Source organism: Rhyacophila brunnea, unplaced genomic scaffold (assembly GCF_057557595.1).
Source record: "Rhyacophila brunnea isolate RB1 unplaced genomic scaffold, BYU_Rbru_1.0 scaffold_20, whole genome shotgun sequence".
NCBI classification, from domain to species: Eukaryota; Metazoa; Arthropoda; class Insecta; order Trichoptera; family Rhyacophilidae; genus Rhyacophila; species Rhyacophila brunnea.
This window is the reverse complement of record NW_028232860.1, coordinates 2,048,129-2,067,154: the sequence shown is the minus strand read 5'-3', so window position 1 is coordinate 2,067,154 and position 19,026 is coordinate 2,048,129. Positions and strand designations below refer to the sequence as shown.

Below are 19,026 nucleotides of genomic sequence, written 5' to 3'. Positions count from 1 at the left end.
TCTGATTGATTAGGTCATTCGAGTCGCAAACAACAAAAAATTCACCTCCAACCCGTTCACGGAGTACGCTTTAATTCGCTTCTGTGTTAAAAACGTTCACGAATGATATCATCACTAGATGAAAACGTAGCTTTTAGAATGATGTAGAAGATTATATCTGACTGATTAACAAACAACTTGACTCATACAGTTCTAATCATCCGTGCACGAACGTTGCACGTCTCATTGACAATAGTAGATGCGAATTTATAATCCACTCATTCAAATAGATAACTGTGCTTATCAGAGTACCTATTCAAAGTTATATAAATATATCCATTAAGATATTTCTTATGTTCTGGCAATGATTCTAGAAATAGCCATGGGCGAGTAAATTTGTACCATTCTGAAAATAGCTTTTAATAATCCATTCATTATTGGATTAATAAAATAAATAACTATCATCTAAAATAAATTCTTTCGACCATATCCGATCCTAATAGGATCATAATGGGCCCTCCACAGAGTGGAGGTTTGTATTAACAGATTTGTTTTTACGACAAATGGATGTCAGCCACTTGCTCAACCTACCAGGTTCATACTCTAACTCTTAAACAAATTGAAAAACAATATGTGTACTTGTTAGACCCAGGATTCGAACCTGGGACCCTCGACAATATAGACCGGCGCTTAAGCCATGCGGCCATCGTGGGTTTAATGAATTTCAGTTATACATACCCAATTCATTTATAAGTTTAATAATAAACGATAACAATTTTAATTATAATGGATCTAGTTTTGTACTATTCCATTTGAATAAATACAGTTAATAATTTTAACTAATACAATTAATAAATTAGGTAAAAACTTTATCACCTACCTATCAAGTCAAGGATTACAATTAAAAATATAACAAACAAATTATGTATGTAAATGTATGTAATGTTTGTAAAAAAACTAATAATACATTCAATAGTAGTATAAATCGTCAAAACCCGAAATAATAGATCATTAAATAACTACTCACTAATAACACAATTGGGAATTTAATGGAGTTTAATAATGAGAAATAACACTAATTTAAGTATCTACTAATCATAATATATAACAATGGGTATTAATAATTTATAATCATTATTAATGTCAGACTTTAAAAAAGTTATACCAGCTATTATTATAAATAATATACAGCAATTTGGTTCCGTCTCACTGGTCGACAGTTTTTTGTACATCCCCATCCACTGTTTTGCGGTAGTGGGTATTATTTCCACAATTATCATACTTGCACCAGTGAAAACATAATATCTGTCTGTATTTTCCGGATTGTTCAATTCTCTATCGTTCAAAATGTTGAAATAATCCGTTTGGCAGTTGCCATTGTAAACTATGATATCAGCTTAATATCGTTCAATGGGCACATTGATAATTATTTTTTTCTGAAAAATAGGTCATTTTAATACAATGAAACTATAAACTATAGAATGATATACCGTACTAGATAAAACATAGATGTAAATTATCGTTTGTAAAGTTTTTCCACTCATCAAATACACGTACACAAATGTATCTAAACATTAGCATCAAATTAAACGTAGTTTGGACAGTCCGCGCGCAATAATAAGCGCTTAAATTAAAACAACACTCAACGAAAACACGCGCTGTTACTTCCGATAAAATGAACATATGTTTTTTTTTGTGTACAAAACAACATTTTCACAGACATGTTTTTGATGAAACAATCTTCACAATTTGTTTATTTGTTTGCCGGAAAATATTTCTCAATCTGTAAATGACTTAAGGCTATACTTCAGTTGAGGCACGGTCTAAAAAGATCGTGGCTAGGCGATGCGCTGATTGTGCAAATGACGCGTGCCGAACGAAATATAATTTGTCATAGAAATCCAACATGCGCCATTCGCTGCTGACTAGATAATGTTTTTTTAATTACCACCTTTAAAATGCACGTTAATTACATCGATCAGCCGCCTGGTCATTACGCGCCGGGTGCGTCTTCATCGTCCAAAGTTTGTTGTTATATAACTAATAATAATACATATTATATTCATTGACATGTTTTCTTTTTTAAGTACATACGTTTTAAGTACGTAAGTTTTTTAATCATCTTTACACGATTTAAGAATATTTTCATCCGACGCCATGACAAAACAAATCGACATGCGCACACCTCGACTATCCGTCTCCAATTGGCGACGTATGAGAAATTTCGTCGCACCTACTGTTGAAAATTATTTGCCTTTTCACTGAAGTACGCTCTTAAGAAGGAGTGACATGATATTCTGGATTTACTGGAGACATCTAGTGTCTAAATAAGGATGATGACCATTTTTAAGTATTTTAATAATAATCCGTATCTCTTCAAATTCAAAGATAAATTTATATTTTTTAACGTTATTAAATTTGCAATCGTTGAATGCCCAATAAATCCAATGCTAAACTATTTAGTTACTTTATACCATTGAAATGTAACACAATAAGTTTTTTTATCAATGATCATAATATTATAAAAAAATTTGAATAAATTTTAATTTTAACATATTATTATATTACCATTTAATTAAGAATGTGTACCAACAACTTTCTTCTGATTATATCGATCGATCTTTTGAAAGAATATGTTGCATTTAGTTTGTAGATGATCATTGGTATGTTGCTTAAATTTAAATATTGTATTTAATGTGAATTTTTCTTTTTCATTACAGATATCTTCAATCACCAGTTTCTGCAGGGTAAGTTGTCATATTAATTACTAAATTCGTTATATTATTCAAAATATTATATACTTAGGTCAAAATATATTTGCTTGATTTCCTTTTCCTACATGGCTCCCAACTGACATCTACAAATGAAAAATAAATATTTGATTTTTATACAATTCCATTTGGGTCATCTTTTGCCACCCGGGTTTTGCCTTTCAGCATCCTCAGGCACTATTCCCACTCACCAATGGCAAATAAACACTGACAATGAATACAGTTAATTATTGTTTATAGAGCAATTTAATAGAATAACATAATGTAAAAATCGTATTACCTATGTACAGGCGCAAGTATAAAAACATGTTTTTAATTTGTTGAATATTTAAACTGGTTGTAAAAACCCGTAGTAAATACTTTATAATCTATTAATACATTCAGTAGGTACGCATATTAAAATACCATTAGTCGAAGATAATGGAACTAGGTAACGTCTTAATGAAATTAGCTAATGAGAAATGTCACTAAATATACCACAGCTTCTCACAGATCGAATTTCGTCACGTTAATCTAATTTAGTCTCCATACTTTATAATTATCAAATTGAGATTAATTATAGTATCTATTTTAGTTCAAATAACAGCATAACTACGAAAATGTGAAATAATTATGTTCGGTTTATCTATTAAATCAGAATGGGATAGAGCAGCGATTTCCAAAATCAGAGGTGCGGACTAGTGTAAAAGAAGATGCGAAAAACTTAGCAAAAATGTAACCACTGATTTTTTAAAGTATTAGTATTAATTAGTAGCATATTAATAGCAATAGTATTAATGAAAACAGTATAAAGAAGAAATAAATATATGAGTTACCTAGAGTCATAACTCATATATTCTAAAAAATGAATTTTTTAAGTAATCGCACAAAACCACCAGAGCGCTGTTTTTTGTAATTAGAAAAAAGGTATTGAACTCCTTTGAATATAAACGAGTGACTGAGTCGATTTACATTAATTTTTAAATATTATATATTATAATTAATACTTCTAAGGCTGTATACGCACAGCACATTATGAGAAATAGAGCTCCCTGATTGGTTAAAAATGCCTTGATGACAGAACTCACACTATTCATTATGACACCAACAGTCAACTTTTTCAACGATGTTCGCATGGTTCAAAGTGACATTTGATAGCCAACTATTTTTCTTTATATGGATTAATGCCATTAGAATCACTTGGTATATTCAACTAAAAAATGATAAAATTGCAAAATGTGAGTTGTGACTCTAAGCTACCCATCTGCAGTATCACAAAAACAGTACCTATAAAAAGTAAATAAGCACAAAAATTATTATAAAAATTATCATGGAAGCACACCGAATGAGCTAAATGGACCTTATTTTAAGAATTTATAAATTAACTTCTTCTTCTTCTTCCACGGCGCCACATCCCGGGGTGGGATTTGGCCTCCTCCACAACCGCTCTCCACTCACTCCGGTCTCTCGCCACACTTCTCCAGTTACCGGGTCTTCCTATATGAAGCCAGTCCACTTCTACGGCGTCAGCCCATCTTCTTCTTGGACGGCCTCTGGGTCTCTTCCGTTGGTGTAGCCACTTCGTCATTATCCTTGGCGCTCTAACTTCAGGCATTTTCTCCACATGTCCCGCCCATCGTAGTCTTTGGGACTTACAGTATCTTATGGTTGTTTGCTGTTCAATCAACTCTTCCAACTCGTGATTCATTTTTATTCTGTAGTTCCCATTTTCCAACGTGGGTCCAAAGATTTTGCGGAGTATTTTGCGCTCGAAGACAGCTAATTTGTTTTCCTCGTTTTGAGTTAAGCGCCAAGTCTCACAGTCATAAGTGACCACTGGTCTTATAATTGTTTTATAAATTAGAAGTTTACTTCTTCGGGCTAGAATTTTCGACCCCATCAGTCGCTTGCAGGCATGCCAGCATTTATTCCCGGGGATAAGGCGGATTTTTATCTCCTCTGCTGTCTTATTTTGGGTATTTAGGCTAGATCCGAGATACATAAACATGTCCACCCCTTCATATGCATGCTGTCCTATGTCTATATTCTGCAGCGGTACCTTATCGCGTGTTCTGATCATATATTTAGTTTTTGACTGGTTTATTTGCAGCCCAGCGTTTTTTGCTTTTATTTTCATAGTGCCACCATGATCGATCATCCTCTGTGTGGATCTGCTTGTAATTACTATGTCGTCAGTATAAGCGCACATCTGCGTTGTACTGTTATCTATCCATCCTCTAATGTTGGTTTCACGAGCTATGGATTGCACCACAAGGTTAAATACCATAGTGGATAGCGCATCCCCTTGTCTCACACCTGATTCGATTTTGAAGCTTTCAGTTTGTTCATTTTGCACAGCGACAACTGCTTGAGTATCCGTCAGTGTATAAAATAATACCCACCTATAATATTCATCCTCACGTTAGTGGAATATTTTAACATCCGACGCGATTTGATTAAACAGAATCATTGACGTGTTAACTCTGCACCTCGGGATAACAGACAACTGATGTTCCCGATTTCTAAGATAGTTTTTAGGGACACCAAAAATGGCAGAGTTCTCATTTACGATATAAGTCGAAAAAAATACGTGGCCAAATATTTACATCTTCTAGGATTTAAACTACCTACAGTATGTAAGTATACCTAAGAGAAAGCCGTGGTTAGTATATATATAGCCTCTAATGAAGGAGTCTCAAAAATAGCTTCAAATTCGTTAAAAAGATTGTGCAATTTATATCAAAATAATTACGTCCTTGTTAGTAGGGTACTTCCAATCGTTGTATAGATTAACGAGCTAAAATACTATATAAATATTCACGTACATACATTATTTTACAAAATTTACTGCTTACTCAAGTTTATTATCCGCACACACAATAGACGAATCAGAGGGAACGATGACTACCATAATAAAGAGTCAAGAACAAGAAAAATAAGCCGATCTAAAGCACCTAAAATATTTAAAACGTAAAAAGTAAAAATGTATGAATGAGATGAAAAGTATTCATCGCTTATTTTTTATCCGAAGATTTTGACATTTTCCGTGGGCACTCCATTACGTTTCTTACATAAAAATAAATGTCTGCAGTAATTATCAAAAACTCTGACTTTAAAATAAAGTATTAAATTCCACTCTTTCTTACTTTTAAATTTTTTAAACTTACTACAACTTCAACAAAACTCATTAAAAACGCCATTTGGGTACACCCACTTTTTTGCCATTATCGTTTTGTTTTAAATAATATCGGTTGATTTAGTGACCGCTGTAGGACTTGTGACGTCCTCCAAGTGATAAGGTTTCGCAATTTGAGCTTTCCCTTAAGCCCCCAATTCGTTTCAATTTCACCACAAAAAGGTCCCATAATCCCGACATCAAATCGAAACCGATTTTATATTATACAATTCATAACTAAACTCTGATTGGCAGGCGAGAGCTTTAACTCGAGTATTACATTCTACATTACCGTAGTATATCGATTTCCGTTGTATTAAATTTGTACTAAGCTCATCCCAAATTTCTAATAATATATTCATTTTATTTTATTTCTCAAATCTAAACGAATAAAATCGTTTTAAAACAAGGCTTTACTTATCAATGAAATACAGTTTTATGCGAATCATTTGGGAATAAGACGATTTGGCGTTTAGAGATTTAAGTTTTGTACTATTCCATATGAGTCTTTTTTGTGACCGGGGTTTCGCCTTTCGGCATCTTCAGGCACTATACTCACCAAAAGGCAAATATACACTGGCAATGAATACAATTATTAACTCTAATTTATATAACAAATCAATACAATATAGTAGGTAACAACTTTATCACCTACATATTAAGTCAATAAAAAAATATATAACAAACCAATTATGAATAGTTGAAGTGTTTGTAAAAAATGTTTTAAAACGTCCACAAAAACCACCCCTTAGCAACCAATAATAGTGGATTGGATTACGGATTTCTTCCGAAATAACTTTTCATACAAAACAGAATTAACTGAAAATGAATTCAATTCTACTTAAAAATAGCTAAGAGTATTAAAAGAATGCATTGGCATCGTGTTCTGATATATTCTAAAAGTTTCAAATGTCTATCTAGCCGGGAAGTTATTTAAAAATCGATTGCAAGATTTGTACTGGATAAACAACCACCGGACAAACAAGAATACGATCAAATAAAAACGCTGTAAAAATGCTATACTCAAAAGGTGTAAAATCGTCCATTCTGGGAAAATGGTAACGTATTGAGAATTAATGGAGTTAACTAATGAAATAGGTATATCTATGATATGATATCAGTCTTTAAAAGTTATTAGTTAAACAATTAATATTCAATAATATTCTTACAATTGTCATGATAGCTACTTTTTATAATATATTATCTTTTTAAATATCACAAATCCACAAATAAACCCATGTAATATAATATATACACACAAGTATACATACCTATATCCACATACATACATCCCACACAAATGCATATAAATGTTGTTTATCAATACCATTATGAACACCATATTGTATTAATATTATATATAGTAGACGATTGCCATATTGGCATTGGTAAAGATTAATGAAATTCGTAACGACTTGAACCGGTTAACAACATATAAGTCTACTAGAACATAACTACATAACTAAACTAGAACGTATTAATGCGTTGGCGATGTTTATATTATTCTATAATAGTACTTGGCAATATTATACTACCACTTCATCGTGTTTCATCCTTAGTAAGGATTGCAATACCGAATGAAAATATAAATACCGGTTTTTCGGTATTTCTTATTGAATACCGGTATTAATACCGGTATTCGTTAAAACGTAAGTAGACCTAGTTATCAGTGAATATGGTTATTACAATCTCTTTAAAAACATTATGTTTTAGAAGAAACCTACCTTCCTACATTTATTATGGTGACATTTAAAAATATGTATTAATCACAATATTGTCGAATTGTTGATTTTTACAAATAATTTTAATATATTGATAATTTCAACTAAAGCTTCCAAAAAAATAAGCGCGGCTGCAGGAAAAGCTTGTTCAATTCAACACTTGTAATAATAATAAAAAGAATAATTGAACATTTGTCACCGATGTTTTTTATTTCGAAATAATATCAGTACCTATGTTAATTTATCGATACATTTTTATAAATCGGTATATTTTTTAATGAATTGTGTTTTCTTGTTATTTCACCTGTGTTGGATTCAGTCAATATTTTGCATTTTATCAGCACATAACTTATACAGTCAATTGAATAGGAAATACAGTACAAACTAATGAAGAAATAACATTAAATTCATCGTCAAAAACGTAAACGAGTGTGGCTTCTTAATACCGAAAATGTCGGTATTTTGAATTTTTAAAACCGTTATTTCGGTATTAATAAATACTGGAATACCAGTTTTGAAATACCGGTATTGCAATCCCTAGCCCTGAGAGGATCATATGGACTTCCACAAAGTGGAGATTTGTATTAACAGATTTTTGTGTTTACAAGAAATGGATGTTAGCCACAACAATGTGTATTTTCCAGAACCAGGATTCGAATTTGGGACCCACGAAATTTATTTTTTTTAGAATTATTAATTACCATGTCCTTGTTTTTTTGCACAATGTGGTTATTAGTAATTTTGAACAATCACAAACACCCAGGCTTTCAGAAAATCACATAAACGAGTCGCTTAGAGCCATAACTCACGTTTTGCAAATTTTTCATTAGTTCAATATTCCAAAGGCATTAATCTACATAAAGGAAAATAGTTGGCTATCAAAAGTCACTTTAAGCCATGTTCAAATCGTTGACAAATCTGTTGGTGTCATAATTCACATGACTTGTGTCAATGAATAATAACCTAACGTAACCAAACCAAACAGTGAGCTCTATTTCTCATAGTGTGTTGTGTATCTACAGCCTTAGGTGTATTAAAATATAATATTAGTATTTTTTTTAAATGTAAATCGACTAATTCATTCATTAATATTCATTCAATGGGGTTCATTACGTTTCTTCTAATTATCTCAAAACTGGATTTTTTGAATAAGTGAGTAAAGTTATGACTCTAGAGTCTAGGCGACTCAAATATTGTGTCCTCACAGGGATCAGTCCCAGTACTTTCGGGTGGAAAGCCAGTGCCTTACGCACTGCACCACGAGAGCCGCCGGACCCGCGACATTATAAGCCGACGCTTATGCCGCTCGGCCATCGTGGACGAATGAAAGAAATAAGAAATTCTGAATCTTTTGAAAATATTTAGGGTCAAAATTTTACGAAATGAGCCATTTTACAATATGGTTACTACTTACTTTCGTTATGAAATGAAAAAAATCCTTTTTAAATCATTGTAAAAGTAAATTCAAACTGGGACTTTCGGAAAGACATCGTAGAAAGTAAAACAACGGTGTTTTTGTATTGTTATATTCTCTCCTGGTCGGTTTTATCTCGAGCTTTATTCGTAGGTCTTTTAAAAAAATAACTCCCTGAGTTAATTTTGCTAATAGAAGTATTCGCTTAAGAATAATAGACGTTCAATTCAATTTCATCAATAAGGCCCCTTACTAAATGATAATGCGAACTGAATTTAAAACAGCACTGGGGTAAAGATGATGAAGAGTGTATAAAGAGTATTAAATTAATTGAAATACCGTGTTGAGGGTTAAATTCAATTATATTAATACTCATTATGAAACAAAAAAATGTATTAGTATTCGGAAAATTGTATTATACTAACAGGGTTTCCATGGAAATAAGCCGAACCGAATGGTTTATGACTGTCTCACCTTACGCCGAAACCGTTTATTGCCGTAATAAAACTTGTCGAGTGTTCACCCACTTAGCTTCGGATTTGTATATACGGGCGCCGCCGTGTTCCATTATGCTCTATTCAAATAACGGTGTTTGTACATGCGCGCCTATTTGAAACAAGTATTCCTTATATTAAAACAGAAAAATATTTTTTCTCTATGGTCAGTTTTTGATGTCTATGGGCACTTAACTGTCAAATAAATGACAATTTCTCACATTTTGCCGCTAGATATCCCTAGTGGTCCATATATTTTGAACTCGCTATTACATTTACTTTCATATTATTTCTTTTATTTTTCGATTAATACTACATTATGGCCGGATAATCCGAATGCCGAATAAACGTTATTGAATAAATAATCATTACAATATAAACAAATGAAAGTAAATGGTTATCGTGATAGTATACCTACCTACCATATAATTATTATGCATAAATCGATTCCAGCATAATCATGTGAATTGAGTTGTTCAAAATATTATATTACTTGTATTTATTTGATTTCATGAATCTGCGTCTGATGTGTATTTACTAACGAGACTCTTAAATTTGAAAGCGTCGCCTCTTTTACGAAATTTGCGGCATTGTAGATTAGCTTTATCTACGTAAGCAAAGTTTACTACCTTTAAATAAAGCATTCATGATTGAATAAAATAAGCACCAATTATAGAATCAATTGTAAAATAGATAGTACCATTAGACAATAATCAAAATAATACACTGAATCACAATGAAATACGGAAGAAAACAAGAACCTATGACAATTATCAACAAACGCGGGCTGTCAGTTGCGATCTGTCAAAAATGGACGGATTAGGTGTTCGGGTTCGGCGAGATGCTTATGTACTAAATTTGGATGAACGCAATTATACGAGCGTATTATATATCTGGCGTAAAATCGCATTCGAAAATTTTGGATGAACACCCTATAAATGTATATTGAAGTCGAACTAGATTATTGTTTGCGACGGATACTGGGTGTGGGTGGTATGACTTTAGGAGCAGCGCTCGAAATGGAAAAGTGTACGAACCGGAGCGCTCGGCAGTTTTCTACATCAACAGATAGTTAGCATAGTTAGAAGAAAAAGTTATCAAATCGTATGTGTATTTCATAAGAATAAGTGTGTTAGATTTTCTATTGTATGTCATATCTAGGCTCAGGCGGTCAAATTATTTTTTCCGCGAGACGGAGCGATAATTTTACCGATTTTACGAACAGGAACGGTGCTCCGGTGCGCTCCGGTCTATTTCGAGCCCTATTTAGCAGCAACGAGGAGATAAGGGAAAGCACCAAGCAGCCTCTCATTACGCTAAGACTGAAGAAGCGACGTTGGACTGGCTCGGCCACGTGTTGCGGATGCCAGAAGAGAACCTCAACCAGGCTAGCCTGTTCTTCAAGCCGACCGGATTCCGGCGCCCTGGAAGGCCGCTAAATACTATCTATAAAGTGTATACGGCGGAGCTATGGGATGCTGGTTTGACCTGGAACGAAAAAGACTAGCGAGGGACAGGGATTCTTGGAGGCGCCGCATGGTATCCATATGCTCTGACTAAGGGGCGGATATAGCCGAAGAAAGAAATAAGAAGATTATTCTGGTAATTGTAATTATAACAGTGCGGCACTTTTTAGTGGACTATTGAAGTTAATGGCCCCATTAAACCACACCCGGTCTTAATCGGGCGTATCACGGGACCCTACGTTTGTTGTGAAGCATAATTTTTTTTATGAATGGGAATGTCTCAGGAGCAGTTACCCAAATCTTGAGGTCGCCACGCTCTCAAGTGAGCTTTGACTGAGTTTACTGATTTTATTCTAATGCAAAGTGCCGGGGAGTGAAAAGGCACAGAGAATTAAGAAAAAGGAAATGAATTTTAAATATGTATAACAAAAATCGAAGCTAATCATACGGACAGCAAAAGTTATGTAAAGTTCAGAACTTCACGCCCGCAGTAAGACGCCATAAATTTTCTAAAAGCAAGATAATTGGCCTTTGTGGTGACCAGGTCAGACGGCCCGATACGCCTAATACCTGATTGGACCAACTTGAGCATATCTTCCCTCTCGGAGTACATTCTCGGAAATTCCCAGATGATGTGGATGGATCCTTTTAGTGGACTGTACGAAGGAGGTTTTTGAATGCCGGGGGAGGGCTGTTAGGGCAGTATTATAAGTATTGTATCATGAATAATGGGGTGTATTTTCTTTACTACCCTTGAGTGCAATAACATCTTGTTACGTCCCAGAAGCAGTCGATAACTTTTTGTATTTTCTATATATTTTTAATGGTACATTATATCAAAAAATAAAAATTAATGCTTAAAATAGCGATAAATAACCGATAGTGGTATCGTCCGTTAGAAAATAACTGTAATGTATATGTCGAACTCGAAAGAATATTCACAGCAGGGATGAGAAATCGAACTTTGGCATAATGGATGTTTTTGAACTGCGTGACAATTTTATTACCCGTCGGGAGATGAGTTACTGCGCACAGTGGATAATTTAATTTCGCTCTGTGGACACTCCGTCATTTGCGGAAATATTTTTTTACACTGCAAAATACGTGACCGAAATAGCAACAGTATATTATTAAGCAGACAACATTTTGTTCTCGTCTGTATTATTAACATCCCTAATTTATACGATTGTAATTGTTTTTTTGTCGTTCTGTACAACCGAGTTTTTTATTTATCCCCTCTAGTTAATTGTCTATGACAAAAACACGTCCTATTTTGATGTTAGCGTTCTGAATTATCTGTCATACTTATATGAACTACAGTGTTCTCTTATTTATACACGTTCACTTCTTGGTGTACACCAGAGGTCGACAACCTTTTCTTAATGGAGGGAGCATTGCAATATTTTACAAATGTCAAGAGCACATTTATATTATATGCTTCACCCCGTATCTGGAAATTCGTACGTAAACAGTTCACCGCATGACACTTATTCGTGCGCCGCAATACGTGAAACATGTGTTCGTGTAACATTTTTAATCAAATGACGAGTTATTCGTTAAACATTTCACCGTGTTTGTCCTCACGTTTCCTCAACCTCATGTTTCACGTACTACGAACTGCATACGTACAACTTACATGTAACCGTTACACCTGAGAGTTGTGGACGATGTTAAATAGCGGCTTAACCGTCGGCCTATAGCATCATGGATCCCAGGTTCAAATCATGGGTCTGACAATTACACATATTGTTTTTTTAATTTGTGTATGAGTCAGAGTATGGGCTTAGTAGATTGAGCAAGTGGCTGACATCCATTTCTCGTAAAAACAAAATCTGTTAATACAAACCTCCACTCTGTGGAGGCCCCTATATTATCCTATTAGGATCGGACATGGTTGAAGAAGAAGACATTGCAATAGTCAAAATCACACCGATCGAATATTCTTAATAATGGTACATAATGAATAATGTCGTAGTAGCGTCGATGGATTAAACAAAATACACATTATTGTCATTGGGGAGATATCATAGAGAGGGGAGTTACGGATACATAACACTCAGTGACGTCCCGTGGGGGTAGGCAGATTTAGCGTCGCTTGGGGGCGGCAGTTACTCGAAGGGCGACATTGAGGAGAACCATTTGGTATATATAGAAATAGCTACCTAAACTGACTACTTAATAACGAAAATATCTTTCCTTTAAAAAATTCAGCTCACTGGTTGGAAACAAAATGTATTAATTAACATAAAAGGTTAAACAGGGCTGTAATATTTTTGTCTGTGGGGTTCGCGATGTCTAGTTTACTCCCGTTGTCCTTCGAAGTCCTTGGTTATCAGAAACGACACGAGCACGGATGATAAATAATATTGTATAAAAAATGGGGCGGCATTTTGGCGCTTCCAAGGGGTGGCATTTTGTCTAGGGACGTCACTGATAACACTCATACAAATTAATACTTTGGCAGAAATCATCGACATAAATTTTATTCGGTTTGAATGCTTTCTGTCTTCAGCGAATCGGCCTGGCGGAATCGGTAAATTTACTTCAGACAAGTTAAATGTCAACGATAGTCTCTTCTGGCGTACGGAAAAAAATACATCGGACGAATTGAACGACTGATTTACAAGGCAAACTACAAGATTAAAACTTAACCAACGAAATGTAATACAATCAGAGAATTGTAGTTTCTTTTATTTCCAATTTAACTTTTGTTTTTCCATCCTCGGCGAACGGAGACAGCGTCGGTTGGCCGAAGTTAAATGTCACTTTAAACCACTTTTTAAGCCTATTTTGTAAACAAATTAAATTTACAAATTTCATTAGGCGTTCTGAAAGGGTGGGCTACTCCTTTTGATGTTTTGCAATTTCGACAAAAGTTTGGATGAGGTTTTTACGAAATAATTACGTTGAATATTCGCTTTTCTTTTCTTTTGAAGTCTACTTTATGTGGTTTTTCTTATTATTATCACAAGTGGGGAAGTCTACTCACTATGAATACAGTTGTTTGTTAATACATACTTTTTTCTTCAAAAAATATACAGTTTTCATGAAAATATTCTTCAATAAAATGAACCAAACATACAACATAAAAATTTAATTTTTAAAATAACATTAGTTTATATTGGCAATGAGGATTACATTCAATTTTTTTTTAAAATAATAGTAGGTACATACAAATATTGATAACTTTAAGAACTGCCTTTTTATTGATAATTATAATTATTATTTTGGGAAATTAAAACAAATAACTATATAAATCAAATTTATAATTTAAGTGTTTTTTTAATATTTCATTAATTTTGATTGAATATAATAATATACCACGTATTGCCACTTCTTAGTGCTAATATAAGCAAATATTTAGTATTTTTTTCTGTATATTGGTTTTAAATTCATGTAAAATTGTCATTTAAAGCGATATCAGTAATTTCGTATTGGTGGTGTACGCAACTGGCAATCGTTAAATCGGAGATAACAATCACCATGCATCGAAAGAAGAAACAGATACTATACGTTTTGTCTCGTTTCAGGTGGGATTAACGTTGATATCCCCTTAACTGTTTCTACGAGTATTGTAAATAATTATGGATCGTTTGTCATTTTAAGTATTGATATTGTATCACTTTATACAAATAATATACACAATAAATTAAACTATCAAATCAACTTAACTTTCAATTTCTATTTTTGATCTCCAAACGACTATTTATAGAACTTTTTTGGGTACTCAGTCAATAATAATACATCGATCAAAATACCATACGCCCAGCAAACAGAATAAGAGAAAGGAAATCTTTGAGTCTAATGAAATATAAATACACGTCTTTGGACTCAGACAGTTTTAGTAGGTGTGTTGAAGATATGGTATTTTAATGTTATTATAATATAACAATGGTAAATCGTAATATAATTATTCCATAGGATTGAAGTAATAACTTAGTAAACTATTTTTATTAGGACACAAGATTTGAGAATGTAACATTCTATAATATATTGAATATACATAATTTGAACACATCTCATGTATACACACACTAAAAAAAATCAATTAGATAAGTATTTGATGCAACAACGACTAGCTAAAATCGTCGCAACTTAATAAGGTGCTCGTAGTTTAATTGAAAAAGCAAACTGACCCGAATCTAGCAGATACAGGTTCAAGTCCCATCGAATGTTTTTTTTCTTTCTACAAAATATTTTTTTCTAGTGTGTATATGCATGAGATGTTTTCGAATTATGTATTTTATTTTGATAACTTTGTATTTTTGTTTTTATTTAATAAAACGCAATTTTTTGTAGTACTTATTCCACTTTTAATCAATATATTATGACCGGTTTCGTCCGCCTCAGTGGGACATTTTCAACTAAATGTTTCAACCCAGTTGAAAATGTCCCACTGAGGCGGACGAAACCGGTCCTAATATATTGATTAAAAGTGGAATAAGTACTACAAAAAAATTGCGTTTTATTAAATAAAAACAACAATACAATGCAGTTCCACCGTGAATTGACAGTTAACAAAATAAAAGAGCTTTGTATTTAAAAATAAAAAAAAATGCATTGGATTGGCCACGTAATACAACTTGAATTTGAATTCAAACGGAGTTTCTAATATGATATGCTTACGGTTAAAAGAACAACTGAATAGCTGAGACTGAAATTATTAGACTGCGCTTTTGTGGGCAGTGATATTCCTAGACAAAATACCGCCCCTAGGCAGCGCCAAAATGCCACCCCATTTGTTTTACACAGTATTTTTTATCATCCTTTCTTGACTTCAATATTTAAGAAATGTGTTGTATGGATACATTATATACTAACAAAATATATACCACTAAAATATACAAAATGAATTTTAAATATATAAAGCGAATAAATTAATATAATATAGGTTATTACTACGTTAGACACTTACCCAGATCACCAGAAGTCTGGGGTTCTATTTGGTGAACACATTTGGTTTATGCCATTTAGCAATATATAGATTTATTATTTCCACACCGTTTTTACTATGCTTTTATTGTACAATATGTACACAAAATAATTTTAGCTACTTCTATATAAAGCAAATGATTCTCTTCAATTTGCCGCCCTACTAGTAACTGCCGCCCCAAGCGACGCTTAATATGCCTACCCCCACGGGACGTCACTGATTGTGGGGTTAGAACCTAAACTAGTTGTTTAATGATACGTCTGGATTTTCCGTGCAGAAGAATATTTCTGAAAGATGCCAAAACCGATGCGGGTGGTGTAGTCAAAAATAATGATGTTAATTAGAAGATATTTTTTAAGTATTTGTATATGAAAGAAAATCCTTTGATAAGAACTTTTTCAACGCTTAAACAGACCTTCGCAATACAAATGAGTGGGAAATGCAAACAAACAATGACGCCTCGCAAAGGAAACCACTTTTACTTTGTCGTAGACGTGGCGCGTAGCTTTTGTCTTGAGGCTCGCCGTAGCAAGCGCTACGATTGTGAATGCGATGCTCTACGCCAGTTTTATCTGTTCCCTTTTTATCGCCAGCGGTACGTGTGCATAATTTTTGCGTGAATGCATCTACACAGCGAGTTTTTGTTATGCATAATAAAAATATAAACAATTTACTGCATATGTTTAGAATGCTAAGTTTGCACAGGTATGTTGTCGACGTATGGATAAAATCTTACATTATTTGGTTTAATACTTTCAAGCAAAGACGTTGAATGATAACTAGAGAAGAATTGCGAATTAATTGCAGTGAATGCTACCTACGTTCATTTTTCTTTTAAGTCCTGTATAAAATAAATAATTAAATAGTTTATTTCAAAAAATATCCAGCGTGACGGAAATAGTTATATGGGAGTCATGGTGTTATGGATGAATGGATGAAGAAGTGGAGATTTGGTGGTTGCTCCGATAGATAGAGCGAGCTTTATTTGCAGCGTAAACAGTCGGTACAAGAGTATGTTACAGTAGTTATATTAAAATATTTATGATACTGTTCCGAGGTCCGAGTCTCGGTAGAATGAGATGTTGTGCAGAGCGATATAGAGACTGAGATACTTACAGACGGAAACTTATATTCGAGTAACATGTCCAATGAATTATGATCTGCTATTTATTGACGTACTCACAATCAAAATAATGTATTGAAAAGAATATTTAAGAAATAATTATTATAACTGAGTCAGCTACTCTCTATGAAGTTTCCGTCATTGGATATGGCTGACTATGTGGAAAAATATATATTACAGAAATTATAATTGCAGTAAGCTATTTACTGAGTTTTCCATAATTGGACACTACGGGAAATGGATATTAAGGAATTTATAATTGCGGTCAGTTATTTAATATCGCCGATCAATATGCTGACACGGGTTGAGTCATTTATCCCCATAGTTACATAATATATTTTTCTTGATATAAAATTTTAGCAGTGTAAATCGTATCGTTTTAGTACATTTCTTTTAAACATACATAATTTGAAAACATCTCATGCATCACCCACTTGAAAAAAATCCGTGAAAAAAATATATGACACCCAACGGGACTCGAGCTTGCAACCGCTGGATTAGCACCAGTGTACTTTTACCAATTAAGCTACAAGCATCCTACATAATTATGATGATTTTAACTAGTAGTTCTTACATGAAATAATTTGTGTTAATAATCAATATTATACAATATTACAGTCTCAAATCTTGTTAGTGGAAGTGGTTTGTAACATTTATTTTTCTACATATCTATTTATCTGTGTTGAGAAATTGTGACCTACCCATTTGTTAGTCGAGTCACGGATTCAAATCTCGGGTCAGGAAAAATGACGAATTGTGTTTCAATGTATGTAATAAATAAACAAGTTCTAAAAAATGTTTAGTAACCTCTGCACGAGGCGACTAAGATCGAAATTGGATTGAAGAGTTATTAAAAATATATATATATCTATTTTATCGTACTCTAATATTTTATACGCTCACGATGGTCAAGCGATAACGTATCAGCTTATCAAGTCGTTGGTCTCATGTTCTTTCGTGAGACAGCCAAGACCTCACATCTGATTCTAAAGCGATTAATAAAAAAATATAAGATACTCTTTTTTATTATTTTTTGAGTATGAATATCATTTTAGTTTATACTAGGTACTTATAATAATACTTGCGCTGTTTATAAACAAAAAATAATTAGTTATAGTACCCCAAGATGACCTCATGACCATTTATCATTTATTTTTTTTTTGCGGAAACAGTTCATCCCATGTAGACAATTATTATATTACATACCTTTTTCTGTCGGCGGAGATGCTTTTCGTTACAATAATTGTTAATTTAAAGTTTGATATTTTCATACATTTCGATGCATCATTATTACGCACTAAGGTTGGGTTAGGTTTGATTAGGTTGTGGTAGATTACGTTAGGTTTATGTAAATGGTTGCGCTTTTATCAATGGACTGTAATTTTGAGATGCTTGTAGATTATGAATTTTAGGGGGGGCGAGAGTTGATCCAGGCATTAACATTTCTGTTGTTCGGGCGGACTCCATGGTCTGGTGGCACTAGCACTCGCGCGGTATTATTTATTGGGTTACCCGTTGTACGGCACTTTATGGTACATTTTTTAAGAAGGAGGTTGATGAATTACAAGAGCCTTTATCACGGCTTACCAAGTATTCAGAATTAGACATTTATTAGATTAGTTTGATTGGACGACGGTCACCCTGTATCTAGTTGATCCAGTCGTTGTCTACGAATAACTGGCTGTAATTAAATAATCACGGTCTACTGATGACCCGTGATTGTTAAGTACCAGTGGGGTCTATTCTGTACTTATCGACCGCTAAAGTAATAGATATTATCAAACTTAGGGTAGGTTTGTATCAAAATATTAGCACTTATTGTAACAATTACAATACGTTGGTTGCAATTGTTGCAATAAGCGTTACATTTTAACAGCGCCTCTCGTGCTGCTGTTAAAATATAGCACGTATTGCAACAATCCAACCAACTTATTGTAATTGTTTTTTTTTTTTGAATTATCAATAACCATG

At 33.4% G+C, this 19,026-nt stretch overlaps 1 protein-coding gene across 1 annotated transcript in view; it reads left to right on the top strand.

Moving 5' to 3' along the window:
• The window catches only part of Nrx-1 (Neurexin 1), a 542,497-nt gene that overhangs the window by 382,379 nt on the left and 141,092 nt on the right, over positions 1-19,026 (top strand). Inside the window, exon 8 of the mRNA XM_085948211.1 lies at positions 2,700-2,726. Within this exon, the coding sequence (XP_085804337.1) occupies positions 2,700-2,726 (27 nt within the window). The remainder of the gene's footprint in view (positions 1-2,699; positions 2,727-19,026) is intronic.